At 35.9% G+C, this 13,838-nt stretch overlaps 1 protein-coding gene across 1 annotated transcript in view; it reads left to right on the forward strand.

Annotated features, from left to right (window-relative positions):
* GALNT12 (polypeptide N-acetylgalactosaminyltransferase 12) overlaps window positions 1–13,838 on the forward strand; it is a 34,448-nt gene continuing 20,610 nt past the window's right edge. Inside the window, exons 1-4 of the mRNA XM_070940777.1 lie at window positions 1–522; window positions 2,954–3,123; window positions 4,549–4,738; window positions 9,505–9,690. Coding sequence (XP_070796878.1) covers window positions 146–522; window positions 2,954–3,123; window positions 4,549–4,738; window positions 9,505–9,690 — 923 coding nt within the window. The 5' untranslated portion in view covers window positions 1–145. The remainder of the gene's footprint in view (window positions 523–2,953; window positions 3,124–4,548; window positions 4,739–9,504; window positions 9,691–13,838) is intronic.

The raw sequence follows: 13,838 nt of genomic DNA on the forward strand, positions 1-13,838 counted from the left end.
AGTCCGGGTAAGGCAGCCGCGGCTGGGCGGTCCTTCTCTGCCTAACTTTTATTGCTGCTTCGGTACGCCCCCGCCTGTCCGGACGGTTTTGTGTTGCGGACAGCACCCAAAGGGCCTGGGAGAGGAAGTTTCTGCCCGAGTTGGGATGCGGCGGAGCCGGCGAGTCCGGGCCGGCCGAGGAGGCTGGTCGCTCGTGGTGGCGCTCTTCTCGGGGCTTGGCATAGCGGGCGTGTTGTTGCTGTGGCACTGGGGTCCGCGGGACCCGGCTAAGAGCTCTGGGAGAGCGGCGCCCCCTTCCTTGGCGCCCGAAGTAGCCCAGCGACGATTGCGCAGACCCGTCTACGACAAGCCGCCGTTGGGCAGAGAGACCGAGGTGGGCGAGATGGGCCGGCCGGCGCGCTTGGAGTTAACCAAGGCCGAGCAAGACCTTCAGGAGGAGAGCATCCAGCTGCACCAGATCAACATCTTCCTGAGCGACCGCATCTCCCTTCACCGCCGCCTGCCCGAGCGCCGCAACCCGCTGTGAGTGCAGAGGGAACCCGGAGGAGGTGCCGCCGCCAGGATCCCGGGGAGAGCGAGAGGGAGGGCGCTTCCCTCCGCGAGATCCGGCGTAGTTAGTTGGAGGGGAGGGAGGCCCAAAGGAGAGGGGCGGTGTCACTTTACCGTGATCTTGTTGTACGGCATTGCCCCAGAAGTAAACTCGTGGAACTTCCTTTAGCGGTCCCGGAGGAGTCTCTCGTGGCTTTTCTAAGACGAGTCTTCGTAGGTCGCGATTGCATTTGCAAATGCACTGAACTGAAGCGCGCGCTCAAATGCAACCCCGCGAGGTTAAGCCAAGAATTGCAAAGTAGATCTCACCCTCTCGGGGATATTTGACTGGGTTCGCGCAGCAGCTTAAGCCAACGTTAAAGATGCATCCATGTAATTTGTTAATCCCAAATTTAAATTAGAAATGAGCTGAATTAGCTATATTAGTCCTCGTTTTATGACCAGAAACTGAGCCCAAAATTTCTGTTGGTAAGCAAGACAGTTAAGTGAGTTTTGCCTCATTCTATAACCTTTTTGGTCACAGTTGTTAAGTGAATCACTGCAGTTGTTAAGTTAGTATAGGCTTCCCCATTGATTTTGCTTGTCAGAAGGTCGCAAAGACGATCACATGACCCCAGGACCTTGCAAACATCATAAATATGAGTCAGTTGTCAAGCGTTTTAGTTTTGATCATGTGACCATGGGGAATGCTACAATGGTGGTAAGTGTGAAAAACAGTTAAAATCACTTTTTTCAGTTACGTAATTTCAAATGGTCACTAAATGAACTGTTATAAATCAAGGACTACCTGTCCTCAACATATTTGCAACCACTCACATGATAGTCTAGACCAGTGTTTCTCAACCTTGGTAGCTTGAAGATGGCGTTGCTGGCTGGGGGATTCTGGGAGTTGAAGTCCACCCATCTTCAAGCTTCCAAGGTTGAGAAACACTGGTCTAGATTGTGTGAAGAAAATGAAATCCAGACAGGATTGTCAAAGTTACTTTGACTTTGGTTACCTTCTCAATCCTGCCTGTTCCTTTTTAGAGTATTTGATCATCCTATTTTCAATAATTCCTTGATTCCCACAATTGCTTTGATTTATAAAAAGTTTATTTTTAAAAAGCACCTTTTTACTAAAAAGTCTTTGAAAACCATTGACCTGTCACTTCCTACATTCAGATTTGTAATATAAAAACATGAGATATACATTCTCGAGGGTGAACTAAAATTCAACCAATGTTAATTTGTATAGTTTTGCATGCTATAACTATTACATTCATACAAAAGACTGAGCCAAACTAGGTGAACCATAATAACCCTTGGCACATAATACCAGAATTTAGGGAAGAGTTTTCCATTTTCCAAAGGAGTGTCATCTTTACATTCATTTTGTTTTCCAGTTTTCTATCAATGTCTAACCTTTTTGGAATTTTGAGAATCCTCATCTCCAGAAGTTCCATCTTTATTCATTTTTAGGAAAGAATATTTTCCTAACATTTAAAGTCTAAAGATGTGAGAAGTACCTAGGACATTTTAAATGTTTCTAAACCAATGCAAACTCCATAGCTCAATTGCATTGAAATAGTTCTTAGGTTGTAGTTTTAAATTTACACAAAACAATAACATGTTAATGAACCCGTGAGATTGACTGTTGGATAAATGTGCTTAGAATCATGTTCTTATTCTTGACTGATTTCATCCAGCTTTTGTAGTGGCTTTTGATAGGGCTTTCTAGTTGGACATTTAAAGTGTATCAGCCTAAATAGATGAAGTCTGAATGAGTTGTTTCGACATCCAGTACTGCTAATTGTTTTTGCAGTTTTGCACTGTCAATGTTTCAAAGAAAATATCCTACATCATACATAGAAACACTGGTAATAATTTATCATATCTGACTGCTTCTTTTCAAAACTTTCTAATAGCAGGATTTAAGATTGCTTGTAGAAAACTAATTAGCCACATCACTTTTCTTCCTGTGAGTATACAGTACACTGCTAATATATGGAGCATGTTCATATAGAAATCGTGTATTATTCTGTTGTAAAACTGGAATGCAACTTCTGAGTCTGTTTAGCTATAAATAGGTATAATTCTTATACTTTAAGATAATCTAGTATAATTTTATAATATCAGGAATATTTTAGTGAGGAAGATAGGGCTTGTTTCTAATATGGTGGGTTTCTGACAGAAGACCTGAAATTGCAGAAAACACATATCACCCGTATGGTGCACAAGTACTGTACTCTTTAAGGAGTTTATATTTGTTTCCACATGGATAAATATGTATATAAAATGAACTTTTTAGTTAGTGAACCAACTTCTACACACAATGCATTTTTTGCATGTATGCTTCAGAGCTGTATTAATTGCTGATCAATTGCCTGATTTTAAATTATTGTAATACAATGTGCTTTTCTTACAGATGTAAAGAGAAAAAATATAATTATTACAACTTGCCAAAGACTTCTGTTATAATAGCTTTTTATAACGAAGCCTGGTCAACGCTTCTGAGAACAGTTCATAGTGTTCTTGAGACATCTCCTGATATTCTTCTAGAAGAAATTATCCTTGTAGATGATTATAGTGATAAAGGTAAGCTCAGCAGACCCTATGCTGGCATAGGATTTCCAGTGAAAGAAAAAAAAATCTAACAGCATTAGCATTAGTAGGAAAGACATTGTTTTATTGTACAATATATTATTAAAATAAGAATAAATAAATTGAACAGAAAGCCAAAATAGTTTTCTATATTTCTTCAACAGCATAAACCAATTTAGCTAACTCATTAAATTTAAAAAATCTGTCTGATAATAAGAACAACAGCTTTATCATCATAAATAGTATGATATATTATATGAATACCAGGTTAAAATTATGTTGCAGCACTGGGAATTCATAAGAAATAAATATTACACTCCAAAAATCCTAAATCACATATCTCTGAAATCCAATTGTATACTCTTAGTCAGAAATGTCACATTATTTGGGGGGGGGGGATCATGGACTGGTTTGGTCAATATTGAAAGCTTACTTTCCACTTTTAAAGGCTTAGAAAATTAGGTGAATTTGGGATATAGTTGCAATTACAGCTTTTTAAAATATATTTATATATGCATGGTTTGTTTGTTTGTTTGTTTTGGTGCCTTCAAGTACATTTTTGACTTTTGATGACTGCTGGGACAAGTTCCTGCAGATTTTAAGAAGTGGTTTGCAATTGCCTGTTTCCTGAGGCTGAGAATGTGTGATTGGCCCAACCTGGCTTTGTGCCTAGGCCAGAACTAGAACTTTCAGTCTCTCACCTGGTACCTTAACCACTACACCAAACTGGCTCTTTATATGACTTTACTTGTGTATTTTATTTTATTTTTTTTTGCATGTGGTAAATTGTTCATTCTTGGTATATGTCTGTTGGAAAATGCATTTATAAAACTATATAATTATTAAAAAGAAGGAAATACTATACTGATGGATACCTGAAAGTAATTTGCTAGATTTCAGAATAGTACTTTTCAGAGATCTGATATGCAGAGAACGCAAGTGAAAATGTGTATAAATTGGTTGAGAGAGAGCTAAGCTTCTTCTAAAAGTTTGTGTGACACTTGGTTTCTTATATTACTTACCACTCATCATATCTTAAATTGGTGGTTGATAATGATGGAAATGGCTGATAGGCCAATCACAGCCAAAATACATTGAATGGTCTAGTTATTTTGACCATTATAGAGTAAATTCCAACTTCAAAATGCTTTAGAACATGAAAATTTTCTTTGAGACTCAGAACACATGAGAAAACCATTCTGAGGGCTTGGTGATTCAAGGACACCATGTTTTGAATCTACCACTGTAAGTGAACATTCAAGGCAAGTTTTTTCAGTTGAGTTCCTGTCAGAAGCTGTTTGCCTGTCTCTGTCTCTGCTCAGATGCAACTAAATGTAAAAAAAAAAAGGTATGCTGGTGGTCCATTTACTATAAGTTCCTTAGATTTAACAGTTAACAGTTCTTACTTCTTTGCAATAGAACATTTAAAGGAGACTTTGGAAAACTATCTGGCAAATTTGCGCAAGGTACGGCTTATCAGAGCAAATAAAAGAGAAGGGCTGGTTCGAGCAAGGCTTCTGGGAGCTTCAGTAGCGAGAGGAGATGTTCTTACATTTCTCGATTGCCATTGTGAATGCCATGAAGAGTGGCTTGAACCATTATTAGAAAGGTAAATAAATGTCATATTCCAAAATTAGAAGTATTTGATAATTTGTGTTGGTTTTTTTAGACTGTGACAGCTAAGTGAATGCCTTATATTTTAGTTTTCTTAATTATCTCTGAAATGTAGAATATATTGTTAAGAGTGCAAGGAACTTGATGTTTATTTTCATTAGACTTTTTTATAATAAATGATACTAGTTTAAAAATATTTATATGAGAATAATAAATGTATGGTGACGAAAAATATGATGGGCACCAAAATAAAGACTCAAAATATTAAATAAATCTGAATTTATCACATAAATAAATGACATTGGAGTATTTCAGGTGTAATCAATCTACTGAAATTATATATATATATATATATATATATATATATATATATATATATATATATATGATATTGTAAGCTTCTGATTTAATATTTCCCCATTTAGCAAACCTGAACAAAATAAACAATATTTGTATCCAAATATATTTAATAATAACAGACAAGTTATTACATTCAAAGTTTCCCAAGTAAAGCACATAATTGTACGCTAAGTTATATTTAAGTTATTTGTGTCAGTTTGCATAATGTGTTTAATGACATTACAAATGACGTAAACTATTACAAATGATATAATTTTGGTTTAATGCTTATTTGAGTGATATTTAGTCTTAAATATTACTGTAATACTTAAATGTAATATTTTGAAGAAAATATATTAACTTATACTTCACTTTTATTTAATTATTTAACTTGCCTGTTCGAACCGCAGTGAACAGCAGTACAGTAGAGGCTTATTTTATCACATTTATATTTGAAACTTTTTTGAAGTAACCAAAGATATAACTCTTATTCTTAATAGTGTGAATATTCCACAAGATGGCAGTATAGGGTAAGATTTAGGTTAAAAGTTATGTTCTTTATACTCCACTACCAATAGGAATAATTCATATATTATTAGTTATGGTTTCTAAAACTACAGCTTCCATATATTTGTGTTTAATAGTAAATTGTTAAACTATAATAATAATATCCATTTCCTACAAGCAATAAATTATTGCATCACTATGTACTGAAATTGAAATTGAAGCACTGGATTGAAATCCTCGAGTTTGAGCCCAAAATTACATTTGTAAGTTGTGATGGTCGTTAAGTGAGCCATCACATGATCACACCTGATTTTATGACTTTTTTTTGTGGTAGTTGCTAAGCAAATGGTGCCATTGTTAAGTAAACATTGTGGTTGTTAAGTAAACCCATTGTCCACAATGGGCATTTTTGCTGTAAATTGGAAGTAAATGCTGATTTCTGACAAAATCCATTCTAACTTGCAATCATGGGATCACTGAATGCTACAAATGCCTGTAAACCCAGGCCACTTCAGGCATTCAGCAGCCAGTCCACATTTATGGTCGTTTGTAGAGTCCCATGGTCATGTAACAGCATTACAACAGTTGTCCTGAAAACAGGCATTTACTTCTAGTTTTTGGCAAAACTGTTCTGTAGTGAACCATTAGTTCACTTAACAACTGCAGTGGTCTTTGTATGACTGCGCGTTCATTTAACAGCTGGTTGTAACTTCAAGGACTACCTCAAATCTCACCAGGCTCAAGGTTGACTCAGCCTTCCATCCTTCCGAGGTAGGTAAAATGAGGACCCGGATTGTGGGGGCAATAAGCTGACTTTGTATAAAAAAAGAACACCGCTTGGGTGGGGGGGTGGCGAAAGCCCTACTAAGCAGGTATATACAAAAGTATGAAGGCTATTGCTTAACACATTGTAAGCTGCCCTGAGTCTCCGGAGAAGGGCGGCATATAAATCAAACCAACCAATCAATCAATCAATCAATCAATCAAATAAATAAATAAATAAATAAATACCTGCACCTTTATTGGGTCTGTTATAACTTCAATCATTAAGCAATGAGTCATAATTGAGGACTTCCTGTGTGCCCAGATACTTTACCCAAAACTCTGCCCTCTAATATCCTATAACTGCCCATGAGAAATAACTACAGTGGTCTTGAAGCGGTAGACTGGTGTTATTGAACTCTTGCTTCTCCTGATAAGAAATATGAGGTGCAAGCAAATCCTGGAAGACTGTGTTTCAAGGACATCCAGATATTTGAAGTAACAATTTTTTGAAGACTTGATTTGTCCTTGCCATAACCATGTTCCTGAAATGTGATGTTTCAGAATGCTAGAAAGGCCTTGAATAGGGCTCCTGCATTGTGCAACCCTAATGTTTTCTTTGCAAGAGTATAAGATGAAGAGTAGATGTAATATCATGGCTGGATATTTTGTGGGCTGTAGAGTACTGGCAGGCCAATTTCATAGTGCTACATGGTGATTTGTGTCATGCAACTATCTGTTTGGCCCAAATGCTGTTTTTGGTTGTTGTTGCTCCTTCAATGCAAACTTCACTTAAATGAATTGACTGCAAGTTTGAGGAGGGATTAAGAATGGCAGGATTTATTGATTTATTGTTTTAATGGACTTCTTGTACAAAATATGCTGGGATTAGAAATGAAGAGCTGGAAGGAGGTTGTACGATAGTGTTCACTTTGTATAAAATAAAATGATCAAGAAGCAAATGATTCCTTGATATATAACATGACCTTGATGTTAGAAATAATTGTGCTTGCTGCTTTCAGTTCTCTAGGTAGAAATTAGAAAATAAATAAATAAAAAGATAACCAATATGTCCTTACATAGATTCTGCTCCAGATTTTTGTATTCTAGTTACATCATTTTAATCCAGTATAACTGTTTGAATAATTTTAATCAAATACAAGTTCTCTTGGTCTTCTTTCTTCACCAACTCTGACTTCATCTTCTTTTTCCTCCTTTGTGTCCTTCATCTTTTATCTGTGGTTGTTTGGCAGTTAGTCTGCAGCTTGCTGGGAGCATGGCCATTTCACTGACAGGCACCGTCAGAAGGAGTGGCCACTGAACTCTTGAAATTGCTTGGACTGGAGAGTGAGTAACATGAGTCTCTTCGTGCTTGTGAATGCTAGGATTGATGAAAGTTCTATTATACTTCAGCTTGGCTTCGTTTTATCTGCTCCAAACTTTTATCTCTTTCTTCTTTTCTTGAAGATTATTATCAATATCATAATAAATGTATAGTGACAAAAGCTGAATAATGTATTTCCTTCTACTTTTGTTTCTATTTGCTTCTGTAAGTTATTAATTAGTTCATTTACTACAAAGTAAATTACCGTAATCCATAACATAAAAGTTTTATCTTCCAAATGAAACCTGTGGATGTTGGTTGACAATAAGAAATTTTATTTTTAAAATTTATCTTGATTATTCTGATGAAGAGAGGCAACAGTGTGAGAAATAATATTCCACATTATTTTTGCCTCTAAAATTTAAAATATTAATAAGTTGTCCTCTTGGCCACATTGGCTACCCTATGTAGGATTCAGAAGGAGGAAAATAGGTGTGATTGGTTGAACAAATCTAAAAAATTTCTCAGATCACCAGCAGTAGTATATTATGTTGTCTTCTTTTTACAGAACATGTTACAGGTTTTCTGCTTGTTGCTTTCCTGCAGGCATTTCGTACATTTGCTGATGGTTTGTGTCCTTTGTTTAAGCCATTTAACAGTTCATTAATTATGCAAACTTATTGCTGGAATGTATTAGTTACACATACATAATTGTAATAAATTATAGTAGAACCAGTCTCTCAGATTATGTAGCAAGATGCCTTGGGTAAACTGTAAAGTAAAAGAGTTTAGAGAGAGGAGATAGTTGAAAGTTTTTGACTGATCTGATGATATAAGCAGACAAATAAAAGGAGAGGTTTATTGAATCTTGACTAAAAGAAAATATGCACAAGTATGCTTGTTTGACTCTTGTAACAGCACCGAAGTGAAACTCAGTATAATAGTGTATGGAAGGTAATATTTAGTGATCCTTCACATTTATTAATATCATTGCATGTGAAGGTATAAAGGTAAACATTTTTAATCTCTTTCCTTAGTTTTTCCTGCAGGCTGTGAGGCTCCATATGCTCAGCTGATTTAAAAACCTTTGCACCTTATCTGAGCAACCCAATGGTGAGGCACAATAAACATGTAAGGATTCTTATGCCATAGAGAGTGGTGGGTTTTTCCCCAACATCTTTGATTACTTAGAAAACATACTTGGAAATGTTGAGAATTTTTAAAAAATATTTATTTATTTATATATAATATTTATATAGCTGTCTACTTGCTCATGACGACTCTAGGCAGCTTACAATCAATAGAAACACAATATAGGAATTTTTTTTAAAAAAACCCAAAAAGCCCAATGACCCATCTTCCTGATTAAACAAGTCATTGATGGACTCCCTCGCACTCTGGGTTCCTCAGGCCCGATGGCAAAAGCAAGTATTTAGGGCCTTCCGAAAGACTGCCAAAAGTGGGGGCCAGAAAACGTATATGCAGAAAATGCACATGATACATAAAAATAAAATATACAAAGCATTAACCTTTCTTGTTGTATGTTAGTCTTTCCCAACCTCAAGTCCTCCAAATCTGTTTGAAACACTGCTGGGTGGAAATTTTGAGAATGCAGTCCAAATGCACATTTCAGACATAAACATCTTTATACTAGTTACTTTGAAGATAGAAATTGGTTAGATACTTATTTAATTATTAGGAAAATATTGTAAAATGTCTGTAAAAGTTTGGAAAACTGAAAAGTATTCTAATGGTCTTCTACAATCTATTCAACAAGTTTAGTTTCTATCATCAGGATACAAACAATATTTCTTTGTAAACATGCATAGAATTAAAGAAGAACCATCAGCTGTCGTCTGTCCTGTGATTGATGTAATTGACTGGAACACCTTTGAATTCTTGGGAAATGCTGGAGAGCCGCAGATTGGTGGGTTTGACTGGAGACTGGTCTTTACTTGGCACGTGGTACCAGAGCGGGAGCAGGAACATCGAAGATCCAAGACTGATGTTATCAGGTTAGATTGATTTTGAGTTCCATCTGAAATTATATTTTGATAAACCTGTTGGGATGAATAATGATCAAATACAATACTGTCAGGCTAGATTATTATACTGGCAATTTTATTTTAAAAATAAGATTTATAATCTGTCCTCCACTGCATTTTATTTTTTGTACAATTTGGTTTAGTTGTTGAAGTACTGCTATTAATACTAATAGTAATAGGCACTTCAGGTGCAATCTCCAAACATCTGGCGTGCCACTTGAAGACCATTGGCATTGATAAAATTACAAAAGTCAATTGCAAAAGGCAGCTTTACTTGGAAAATTACATCTTGCGACAATACTTTTAATACCATCAAACAACAACATTTGCCTATCCCAAGTCCTTGGAAAGAACTTGATAGGTGGTTAAAAATCTAGTTTAAACATCTGACTGTGCGACAAACCAGAATAATACAGCTTTTTAACTATTACTTAAAAGAGAAAAAATCTGTAATTATTAATGAGGCAATTAATTTTCTTACTATATCTGGTTCTACTGGCTGGTTTCCTCTGCCTCATTCTTTTTGGAATTTCTTACAAAAATCCTTTCCTTTACATTCTTATTCCTCTTCCCATTTGATACAAATATAGAACCCATGCTGAACACTTTGTAGATCAGAACGCTTTCTCATTAGAAACAAATTTACAAAGATTCCTTTCCCTGCCTCATTTTTATTGTATAGTTCTCTGCTCATCTTGCTTTGGTGAGAGCATTTGGATTCTAATCACATTGCTTTCCACTGGTCTCCTGATGCTAAGAGTGACTTCAGCAACTTTTCCCTCAGGACTTGATCTTTCAGTTTCTGCATTTCTTTCTTTCAAGTCTGATCTGTTCTGTTCCTGCTCTAAGTCCCTCAGCTCCTGTTCTGTTCTATTCAGTGTTCTCAGCTGATGAAATGTTCAGTCTTCTGACTCAGGAGTATAATTCACCTCTGACACACCTATTGCGTTCATACCAGAGTCTATCAAGATACCAATGCCCATAAAAGCTTAGATTTTGGAGAAGCCAGTCTATTGGCTAAAGATTTTCAGTCCTTTGATGTTGTGTTTCCAGGTGATTGCAAAACTCTTTAGCTAGGATACTTTCATCCCAAGATTATGTTTCTTGTGACAATTGGTATTTGCATTCAACATTGTAAAGTATTTATCAGCTAAAGTGGGTTCTCAGCAAACTTGGAGAAATCTGAAAAGAAACAATTCAAAATGTTCCAAGAGACTCTGCCTTAATGAATTCACCAATAAATGCGAGTTGGAAATTCCTCTTTCAGTTTTTAAGATTCTTTATTTTCTCACAATACTACCGTGTTTCCCCGAAAATAAGACCCTATCTTATATATTTTTTGAACCCTGAAATAAGCACTTGGCCTTATTGCCATGCGCTCAAAAGCCCGATTGGGCTTATTACCAAGGGATGTCTTGTTTTGGGGGAAACAGGGTAGCATTTAAAGTGACTTACCTTACCTGTAGAGTTGTTGGTTCCTTGATCTGATGCAACTATATATGCCTTGACAAAAAGCAAGAAGGTGAATTTGTAATCCTAGGTAGAATGTTTACTAAAAATGGGGATATGAATGGAGAAATCTTAAGATACGTAATATATTATGTGGCTAGAAAGGTAGTCAATAGCATGTAGTCTGTTTTGAAGAAAGGATGTTTGTCAAAATCACTGAGTAGAAAAATGTGCTTCTGTGTCACTTATTATGTGGAAATAAGAATTGACAAAACAGTATACAGTATAAATCTATTTGTCCTATGGCCTACTTTTGTCTTTATGCTAAAATGGTTAAGCTACATGTAAGAAGGAAGTTATCTATCACAATGGTAACTCAGGTCTGGGAATCCCTTCCTACAATATTTATCCTATCATCCCTCTTCCCTGTTTCTGGGATTCCTGGATAAGAGTTTTTTGCAGGCATCCAGCAGTTCTTTGTGTGCTGCTAGTACAAACCAAAACTATAGTAAAAAAGGATTTTTATTTGATTAAATGCAGCACAATAAGAATACTTATTATTGCAAGCAGATAGACAAAGAATGAGAGAGACAGAGGATGGAAGCAAAAATAAAACTGAGCTATAAAAATAAAGGAAGTGTACTGATGTGATTGTATTGTATTTTCTCTCCCAATTTTGTCTTACTACCCTGTCAAGGCTTTGCAGAATTGGGTTTAAATCTCAGGAAAAATTTACTTCTCATTTTTTTTTGTTTCCAAGGAAGTAAAGTCACTGTGCAGAGCAAGCTGAATCCCAGTTCCAATCCACAGTTTCCTACTAATCAGCAGTAAAACTTTATTATTTAATTTCAGTTTATTCACCCCAGTATAGTTGGTAATTGAATGTATGCAGCATTCAATGGAATTGAGTAAAAGCTCTATGCTCCCTTCAGTCAATTAGAGACTTATGAGACTTAGATCAATTATTGGAAAAAATCACTGCTTGACATGACTGGTTGGAATCCTTTCTTTTAAGTCAATTCCTGGGGGTAGCAGCTACGTTTTACTCTTTTTGTATTGTTGCATAACAGCATTTCCCCTGAGGTTTAGAATTAAATTGAACAAAAATAGTTTTCAGAGGTTTGCAAAGATATATTGGGACACTTATCTATGAACAGATCTACTAATGATTAAACAGCCTAACTTTTCAGTTTATGTGGCAGGTTAGTTAACAAATGTTCTGTCAGGTTTTTTCAGAGATTTCTGGAACGGTAGACTTGCTCCAAACATTGTCATTCATGGAATTTCGTATGTATATAGAGTTGTTGTGAATTTAAGTAATAAAAGTTGTTAAAATCGACCAAATTATCCTAATCAAACATTAGTAACTGAAGATTAGAACTCATTGTAAAATAATTTGTAAAATTAGTTTTTAAAATGGTATTTCCTTGTTGGGATGATGAATAACAGTACACAATTTTTGTGCCTGAACACTGTTCTGTTAATAATTGCTTACTGCTGATAAGCTCTTTTAATTTTGCCCTTCTTTAGTTCACCTTATTTGAATATATAGGTTTTTTTTCTGCAGCATCAATACAACTTATAGAAAATAATTTATTTTCTTTCATGCTTTAGAAATATAGTTTACTTATGAAATAGGTCAATAATGTGAAAAGGAATTAAGCATATATTATAGACAGTAAAATGTAATTTTAAGTTTAAAACTAAGGTATCATTTTCTACAACTGCTATGTTTGGTTTAATAGATCTAGTTAAATACAAGTAAAAGTGTTACTCAAAATGTGTGGCTTCTAGGTGTAAAATATATGAGTCAAAAGCAAAATGTATTAGGGTTCACTTCCTATAGATTAGAGATGGGCTACTGTATGTGGCCCCAGCCTTATTTTTGTGGCACCTACAAGCTCCCAGAAGTTCACAGTATTATGGTTTCTTTGTTCAAATTTCATAAAATAAATAAAAATAGAACTCCATCCAGAACCTACCTGTCAGCCAGTTGTGGGTTTCAATTTCATCTGCTACCAGTTCACTTGTGGGTGTGCACGTTCACTCGGTGCGCATGCGCTTGCATGCACGACACTTCTGCACATGCACAGAAGCTTCTGCGCATGCCCAGAGACATCTGGGCAGGTGGGCGGAGCCTCCCGCCACTACCAGTTTGCCTGATCCGGGGCGAACCGGTAGCAACCCACTACTGCTATCAGCCCTCTCAAGCAAGAAGCACAACAATGAATACTAATACTATCTTTATTGTAAGGTTATAGTATTAGAATCTTGTAAACTTGAAAGTATTCCTTCTATATTTTCCTTTTATTTGTCAGAAAACTAAAAAGGATTCCTTCTAAAACACTTCCCAGGCTGTTTTTGAGAGACTAAGATATCTTTTACAGTTGTTCCTGTCTCCCAAGGTCTCCTGTCTCCCCCTACTATTACACCATTATAAACATAAGCAAAACAAAAGCCAAAAACTGAAGCCCGTCTTCCACTTGTAAGATTGCTCTTTCACTTCCATATTATTTTCTGAACTTTGAGGTTTCCCAAAATAGAGAAAACAATAATGTAGCTCTTGACTGAGAGAAGACTTTGACACTATTTTTTTTAAAAAAATGTCTATAATCAGAAATTATTTGTAAAACAATAAATGGATAATTCTGTAAGGTATTTTACCTCTC

Source organism: Pituophis catenifer, unplaced genomic scaffold (genome assembly GCF_029215685.1).
Source record: "Pituophis catenifer annectens isolate HBS135680 unplaced genomic scaffold, rPitCat1.0.hap2 SCAF_3, whole genome shotgun sequence".
NCBI classification, from domain to species: Eukaryota; Metazoa; Chordata; class Lepidosauria; order Squamata; family Colubridae; genus Pituophis; species Pituophis catenifer.